Source organism: Rhinichthys klamathensis, unplaced genomic scaffold (assembly GCF_029890125.1).
Source record: "Rhinichthys klamathensis goyatoka isolate OS25496 unplaced genomic scaffold, OSU_Roscu_1.1 h1tg000251l_1, whole genome shotgun sequence".
Lineage (NCBI taxonomy): Eukaryota > Metazoa > Chordata > Actinopteri > Cypriniformes > Leuciscidae > Rhinichthys > Rhinichthys klamathensis.
Window position 1 is genome coordinate 7,400 of NW_026606773.1, and position 9,417 is coordinate 16,816.

The 9,417-nt window shown below is 35.6% G+C and overlaps 1 protein-coding gene across 1 annotated transcript; it reads left to right on the forward strand.

Moving 5' to 3' along the window:
* Positions 1–677: 677 nt before the first annotated feature.
* Positions 678–2,496, forward strand: desi1a (desumoylating isopeptidase 1a; the record flags this gene model as incomplete). The annotated part of the gene is made up of 5 exons (XM_056266608.1): positions 678–706; positions 958–1,027; positions 1,321–1,430; positions 1,593–1,715; positions 2,324–2,496. Coding segments are annotated over 5 exons (426 nt in total), but the record flags the coding sequence as incomplete, so codon positions are not given.
* Positions 2,497–9,417: the final 6,921 nt, after the last annotated feature.

Below are 9,417 nucleotides of genomic sequence, written 5' to 3' on the forward strand. Positions count from 1 at the left end.
AAACACATCGTAATGCAGCGTAAGCTACATTTAAAAACATCAAAATAGACCCGCTGTGAAATGTTAAACAAAATACAACTAAAGTTACACAAACATTGAATGTCTATGTTACACAAATACCGGTATGCCGCAAGTTGTGCCGCCTGGCCGTAAAGTGTTTCATCCACGCATGCGTGGTACCGATAGTGTAGGAAAACCGTGACGTCTTCTACTACGTAATTACGCGCATGCGTAGAACGGATCGTGCAGATGGAACGGATCGTGTACCGACAGGGACCACCATCCTAAAATTTATAAGGCATCTGTCTTTTATAAACACATATTGATATTATTAAGCTAAAATTTTGTTTCAGTTACATCATTATATTATACTCACTGTAGAAATGTATTGTTATATGTATTATTTATTTTTTGTTTATTCGTTTAATTTTAATCTAATTTAACCTATTTAATAGATTAATAATGAACTAATTATTTTTATTTTAATTAAAAAAATTTAGTTTGAAAACCCTTGCTAGTTTGTTAAGGTTCATCAGATTGAAAATTATTCTTTAAATGGGTCAAACCATAACAGTACTACTATTGTATTTTAATAATATAAATATAATAAAATCTTAACATATCTAATATAATTAATAGCTATCTTAAAGTATATGATTTTCTAAAACATATTCTTTCTTACAGGAAAACAGCTTGATGGGATTTGGTATGTGAATTACCTTTAATTAATATTCTACTTATAACAGATTATGGTGAAAATCCTTTATTTACAAACAAGTTAAATACATAATTATATAATATCTGTTTTACATTTTTATGTTTTATGCTTGTGAAGCACTTTGATCTACATTTCATGTATGAAAAGTTTTATACAAATAAATGTTTATTATTATTATCTGATATGTTTTATAACATGTTTTAACTATTTGCATTTCCTGTTACGTTATGTCAACACAGGCACACATCTATAGTGGTCTATGGAGAGGAATTTTTCTATGGTGGTGCTGGGATCTCTAGTTGCCCACCGGTAAAATCACAACCCATTGCAACGCTTCTCGTACTCAAGATAGGACAAGCGCTTAAACATCGCCCCGAAAATACACTCGATCAATGTACTCTATATTGTGCTGTTTGTGAACCCTCACTTTACATGTTCCTGGTCCATGTGGAGCGTTGAACAGCACATCTTCGCACATTGTTTTTGTCCATTTATTTGTGGGTTGTTGAGATTAAATGGCCTTGGCACATAATATTTCTTAAGAGGTGCATTTGTTCTGGGGCGGCTGCAGTATGTGCCATAGTGTGTGCGTGTGTTTACAGGGCGGGACGATGCTCGGACCTCCAGACACAGTGGTGGAACTGGGAAATACAGAGGTGACAGAGGAGATCTTTATGGATTATCTGTCCTCACTTGGAGAGACAACATATAGGTGAGTGTGTGTTTTTGACTATTGTTTATTACTGAAAATAAAACGAGGAATTCCTTCCTTCCAGTTTAAAGTCTTTTGTACTGTACAAGCATGTGCTTTACACGCATTGCTTGCATTCATAAGCCTCTTTTTCTGCTTTGGTATCTATCTCTCTCTCTGCAGTGGTGACAGGTACCGATTGTTTGAACACAACTGTAACACGTTCACTAATGAGGTGGCCCAGTTTCTCACTGGAAATAAAATTCCCTCCTATATCACAGATCTGCCCTCTGAAGTGCTCTCCACGTGAGTATGCTAAACATAAACTCGCTCAGACATGATTTTCAGGGTTGTTTTTATTTCCACTTAATTGGAAAGTATTTAGTACTACATACAGGGAATAAATAAACATGCTTGAGATCTGTCTTTATTGTCAAAAGGGAAATCAATAAAAAAAATCTCAAAGACACCCTCATGTTGTTCCAAAGATGTATGATTTTAACAGTATTCTGAATAATGTTTTTGTCCATACAATTAAGTCAAAAGATTCCAAAACGACAAATCGACACATAAAAAATTTAATTATATATATATATATATATATATATATATATATATATACACATATTTCACAGAAGTACGTTTTGAATCCTGAATCATCAAATGTTTAGTTTGGGGTGTAGTATCCATTTAATGGTTCTATAAATACGCGTAATTTTCCTCATGCATTTTTTTTTCTTTTGATTTTTTTGTGAAATGTGACCTTGACCATGTTTTTGTGAGATTCTCCCATTTGTGATTGTATAACTGTAAAGTTCTCTCATTTTCAACTATCACATTTCCAATGCTGAAAATTTATGTAAGAAGATCCGTGTTATTTTCACAGAACTTCATGCTCTCTCTTTCTCTCTCAGGCCATTTGGTCAGGTGTTGCGGCCAATCCTGGACTCGATACATATCGCCCCTCCAGGCGGAAACGTGATCAACAGCCAAAATAATCATAGCTAGATCAGCTTTGTAATCTCACATACACACACATGCAATAATTCTCACATAGGCTTGTTTATTCACACACATTTGCCCTGTTGGCTCAAAAATCAACAATTTCTCATCCACATTCACAGTTGCCCAAATATTTTGCTTAAAGTGTTTCAAGCACAAGGTCTTGGGTCATCCTTCCAGATCACCAATGGTTCATATTTTTCTTGGTTTCTATGGTTTTCATTTTATTATCTATCTTTATTTTGTATTTCTACAACCCACCACATGCAAAGGTCATTTGTTATTTGTTGATGACAATCCAACTTTTTCCCCTCTTGGTAGTTTTGATTAATTTCACATAATTTCATACTGTTTTCCCCACTAATATGTCTGTTTATACGTATTAATATTGGCAAGCCAAAAAGTAAAAAGACGCTTTAATTTTATTTATTTATTTTTGTGTGTAAATTTGTGGCAAAGAAGCACATGTGCTATAATACGACTTGCATTAGTTTTTGCTCTGAACTGAAGATCTCGTTGAATGTGACCGAATGGACCATGATACTTGTGGCTCAGATTCAAAGAAATATATACAGGTATGTATCTGTGCCTTTGTCATGGCAGATCGGGCACAAGTACTGTAATATTTTTAACGTAACTATGTAAGTACTAATTATTTCTACACGTTTTGTTTAAGGTAGATGTTGTCCCCTCCATTTATTTACCCAGCTAAATGCTTTTATATATGCTTTACGCTTGTTTTATTTTCATGAAAGGAAAGTTTGCTGCTGTTGTCAGTGTTAGCTAAATGTGTGTCTTTATTGTTGGTATTTATTAACATGTTCCTATTTTGAAGCGGTTTATTTATTCGGCACATGTGACGTATGTAACATTCAGAGATGTTTGATGGAAGACTGTACCCTTTTTTATTTAGTTGTTTTCATGCTGTTCTCATTGTCAAAATGTTGCTGCAAACCCTAAACTGCACTGATTATTTTGAGATTTATCCTCATGTTTTAATGGAAGTCATCTCATTAAAGAACCAGCAATGAGTCTACATAAAGTGCCCTTATGTGTGTTATCCTCATATTTTTTTGCAATAAAAAAATAGACATAGTACATGTAAGAATGCATATTTTTCCACACATACATTTTAAGCACTACTTAGAAATCAACACATTCACGGTTCTGAATTAATTAAAAAACAGAACTGGAGGTATCACTGACAGATGTTTTAAATATTTTTTCCATTAAAGATACAGTAGGCCTATGTAAGATACAGCGCGTGGTTTTACAGACTTTTTGTCTGCAGGAGGACACATCTTTGGATCAGCCTCCGCCGGATGTGTTTGTCCTATCAGCCAGGATAGCTGAAGTTATTACTACAAGCTGCCCACACTCGCACTCTTTAGCAGGCTGCCCGCCTTACTCTCTTCGCTATTTTCCCCTGTTCTACGTTTATCTGTTGGATTATTCGTGTATTTCTTCGATGGCTCTCTCTAAACCCACAACGGCTACCCCCGACCTAGTAACACATGTGACTAACGTAAACAAACAGAAGGACGTCCATGAAAACTAAAACAAACAAAACATAATGGTGACAACACAGTGTAGCCTAATTCCTTGAAAATAAATTCCAGCACAGCTTTATAACAACCACAATTAAATGACCCTTCACAATAGATAATTCTCTACAATGAACTCGGTTGGAGAGCTACAATGGCAAATTATCTGTTCAATAAACTACAATACTCACCTGTAGAGTAATAAAAACACCATCTCCTCGTCACTTTTCCCTCAGTTCTCGCCATCTCCGAAAAACCAAGCCGATGTTGATTCTTGTTTTATAACGAGCTGTCAAGTTTTCTTTTTGCCATTTTTTTAAATGGGTGATTCGCTGAAGGTTCGAGATTTAGCTGCTCCAACTAACCTATCCACACATAGCCTAGCCATCCCGTGAAAAACAATCCCACTTGGCCTAAAATATATATAAACACTTATAATAGACTTAGGCTACCATATGAATCAGGGTATAACAAAACACGTTTTGGGAGAAGGATTGATGATGTATTGACTTTATAATTTAAATGTAAAATTTTAATTTAGTTAAAGCTGCAGTCCGCAGCTTTTCCTCTTTGTCGCCATCTCTGTTCGAATTGGAGTCATTCACGGAATTATCAACTTTATGTGAGTTGTACTTGTACTTCGACACGGCACAGCACGGATGAACACAATGTTTGAGGAGAGTGTGCAACTGTCCTTCACCGTGCCGCTGGCATTCAGAATCACAGATTATTCTTTTTGGAAGTATGACCACCAACATAATAATTTTCACCGGAAAATGTCATCTGAACAAGTAAGTAACATCCACTTTTGTTCTGGTTCTGACATTGCAGTAAATCACGCTGATTAAATCTAAAAATCGCTTATCATATCACGCAGATTATACTATGTTCTCAAATTGTTAATATTAACAACGTCAGCATTGCGTGACTTCATGTAATGTCCTTCCGATATGTATTCTTGTTTTCGCATGTGTCCGGTTGCAGTCTCTTTTTTCTGTAGCCACTCCAAAGTCCGAATGAAGTCTTTTGCATTTTACAACGGGTGCATCTGTTGTCACTGGTGATTGGCGTTTGAACCTTTCTGGATCTGCCATCAAATTGATAAGTTTAATTATATAAAGTGCTGTGAGAAAATAAATCTCCACCTCCAGCATCCTCACACTCAACATAGCCTACTAGCCGAGACTCCTTCTTTGTACAGATGAGTGTGTACAGATGTGACGTAATGACGCAAAGACACACTCGAATCTCCCGCGGAAATCCGCCAGTACCACTCAATGTTCCCTCTAATTTTTTTTCTTCCTGAGCAAAACTTTTTTCTATTGGGCGGACATTTTTCGCCACCAGAGCAAAAATATTCTTTATACCTGACCTGTACAGCATACGTAGAAACACAATGGTTTCAACTAGGGCTGTAGTCAACCAAAGAAATCCTTAGTCGACCAAAGTCTTGTCCTGCGCAACGATTAGTCAACAAAAAAAAAAAAGAAAAGACGCGATGTTTTGATTGAACATTTTTTAACAATTGTCATAGAGCATTTATAAAACAACAACGAAAAAACATCAAAAATACATAAAACTATAATAATAATACAATTCTTTGAAAATTAAGTGATTTTTTTTAACTGCAAAAAGTGAGGAGCACTGTCCTAGGTCTATAGTGACAGTCACAATCGCGCACCTGACCACACCACACGCTACAAAAAATATAACTGCTATCTGCCACAATGAAAAATCCTAACAAAAGCTCTCGTTTATACAGGCTGTAGGCTATATTCTTTTTTACTTTCAAAGCTATAGGTTAACTTTTGTCCAGCCTATCTAGGCGTTTTAAAACAAACACACACAAAAACCCAAAGAGCCTAAAAAACAATCCTAATAATAATAGGCTTTATTGTAGGACCGCAAATAGGTTTATTTTCGTTTTGTTACATTATTTAGGCTATTTTCAAATGCGTCAAGTGTACAAATAAAAACAAAAACATATCAAGAAAGGGTCATTCTACGAAAATGGTGGCTTTCCTGTCCTGGACTTAACCACCAGGAAAAGCACTTAAAAATGTCAGATAATGACACCAAATATATGTTTTTTGTTTTAATTGAAGTGTTTTATTGTTAATAAAACATTTGTAAGACAGTTATATTGCAAACAATTTTTTAAATATATTGTAGAACACGGTCAGTACCATGAAATTGGCTTGTCCCTCTGGTCAGGAGTCGTGGTTTAGTGACGTATTTTGATTTAAAAAATATATTTTTCTCCCCCTTTAAATGTCATAATACAAAGGAAAGTAGTATATTTATTTAGTGGACTACTTAAAAAACTAAAATATTAACTAAATATTATAAATAATTTACAGGGAATAGCTGTCCCTCAATTTCATGTCACTGGTGTTACAATTTATAAAAACCACTACTTTGAAATAATGCAACATCCTTGCCAGCTTCTTTCTGGGTCAAAGGTTAATTTGGAGGCGGGGCTGTTTTAAAAAGCACATGGTGAGTTTGCACTCTCTCTTCATCTTTTAGCAATTTGATAAATAATTTGATAATTTCATGCGAGGACTTAAGATGTCTCACTGGTGTTCTACAGATTATATTAAGGGAAAAGGAAATTTGATTAAAATAATTGTTCAAATTGCATGATTAAGTGATTTATTTACAATTTAAGAAGTGTGGTTTGAGCTACTGTGGTAGCCATCTTAGATATGTTATCTTGTCTGCAGATTTGTCACTGGTGTTATCGTCACTGGTGTTACTGTTGCTGCTGGTAACACCAGTGACATGACGATAACACCAGTGACAATCAATAACACCACTAACGTTTTTCTCAATATAAAGTTTCATAAAAGCCTCAACAATAAATATTACTAATAAATTGATAAAAATTTGTTTGAAATAATCTTATGTTATGTCATTGGTTTCACATTGCGTCACTGGTGTTACATTGCGTCACTGGTGTTACTGCATGGGATATTGGTGTTCTGGCATCAGAGTAGCCAGTAGCGGAGTGGCAATCGGGAGAGTCGGGAGTTTTCCCGGTGGGCCGGTAGTGTTTCGAGGCTGCGAGGGCCGGTCTGATAAAATGTATTCATTGCAAGTTTGCCATGTGCACTTGGGGCCCAAGCGAGGGGAAGAAAACATATATTTTTTTTAACATTTTCTATAACGGAGCGTATATTTGCACTAAGTGCCTGTCTTTTCAGCAAAAAGACGCCCGTTACGAAATAGCTACAGTGGCGTAGGTCGTTAAGTGCTTGAAAGCAGCTTTTGATGCGCTCGACCCGAGTTCGAATCCGCCTTTTGCCGAACTCTCTCTTCTCCCTTTTCCCAACACATATGTAAAGATGTAAAATGTATAACCTAACATTAAGGTCTCTAGCGTTATATTTTGCCAACGAACTAAAATTAAAACCATGATATGGCTTTGTGTCTTTATAAAACAGCACAAGACTTTAAGAATAGGCATCCTGTCTGCGCTGCGTGATTACTTTGCTCACGCGATCAGGATGGTTATCTGGTGTTTTCTCCTAAATAAAAGCTCAAGGGTTTATTTCTTGCAAGTGAAGAAATTAGGACAAAAATATTTTAATTGTCCTATATTATAGTGTAATGTAGGCTAAAATATACTTTTGAAATATTAATTTTCATTTATATAGTACATTTATAGGCTAAATGGATTTAACGTCATAGGAATAATTATATAAATCATTATTACATTATTATAATAATTGTTTGGCATCCTAAAACATCATTGATAATGTAATGCAGACGGAGACTCTCATAACTAAAAAGATGCCCTCTTTATTGTCCTGGTACAAATCAATGCTTTTTCTTTGTTCAACGAGCAGTTCATGGGTTGAAGCTCTTAATTTTGATCTCTTCAAAGAGCACAAGATTGATGCATTTAACCTTAAAATGTAAAACATTTTCTTGCGGGGGAGCATGCCCCCGAACCCCCCTAGAGGCACAGAGGTCCACCCAACATAGTTTTACAAATTCCTATGGGAAAGAACGTCCATTTATGAACTTTACTCCAGCATAGTACAACAAAGTTACTTTTAAATCAGTAAAACTGTAAATGCCATATTAAAATGTCCCTGGACAAAATATACATTTGGCCTGCCTAAGAGGGGACCTACAAGACATTGTGCCCAGGGGCCTCTTAATCTGGCCCTGCCGGCGACGAGGGCCGGTGGTCTACGAAATTTCCCGGTAGATTTTTTGGTCCCACTCCGCCCCTGAGAGTAGCCCAGTTTTATAGAATATGGTTTTTGTATCTACCTAACTGTTGCTGCGTTCATTAGTAAGCATTTTAAGGATATGATCATTCAATTTTGATCACTCAACCTCAATTATTTCTAATGTTACAACAAAAAACACAATGGTAGAAATAGAAAAATGTCACACAATAGAACTTTACACATACCTGGTTAAAGCAAATTATACCTAATCAAGACAATTTCTTAATATTACATTAACTTGTTCTGTCTTTGATTATGTATGCAAATTAAATGGTCAAATTACATTCTGGAAAGCCTGAATTGTCATCTAAAATATAGGTAACACCAGTGACAAAAAGGCAGCTCAAGCATTTTTTTATGTAATGTAGTAAAAATATAAAAATACATTAAGCTGTAATTTAAGTTGATTTATAATGTTAAGAGGTTAACTATTATCTGACTATAAGTTTTGGTATAAAAAAAAGAATTACATTTTTTAAAAGTTGTCTGTTCAAAAAGCCACCATTTTCATAGAATGACCCGAAAACACAATCTATTGAGTCAGCATGATAAAGCCGTTAAAGGGCCTGCTCACGTCTTTTGCGCGCTCAAGTTCGATTTCAAATGTAGGCGCGCGGTGTGCGCTAATGATGGAAGCAACGGTCGCGGTGCGACGCGCTCTTTTTTTTCCAAGTGCGTCCACGCAGCATCGAGATACAAACATATAGTGTATAAAAACATAAAAACCGAAACAAGTAGCGTTCTAACTGAATGAATACAGCTAAACTACCTATATCCCTTACTGAGCACGAAGCAGCAGCGCAGCCAGCCACAGGTGCGAACCGAGTGTTCTACGTGTGTGCGCTAAACTGTGGCGCTGTACAAAATAGCCTAAATTAAAGCATTTAAAGTTGGGGATAAACCATAGGCTAATTATATTTAGAATACAGTAATATTTAACTGCTTATAAAGGAATAAATATCAAGGAGTAAATCATTGAAAATTTCTTTCTATTGGTAAAAAAAAAAAGCAACTGGTCGACCAATAAGAATGTCAGTCGACCAAGACGGCATCGACCGATTAGTCGACTAAACGACTAAAGTTGACAGCCCTAGTTTCAACATTCAGTTGTAACTTTTAACTTGAATGTGCCATATTTTATTTGACCCTTGATGTAACTTATTGGTATTAAATCATATTTTCGAAAAACAAGCTTCTTAACAAATTAAGAAGTCACTA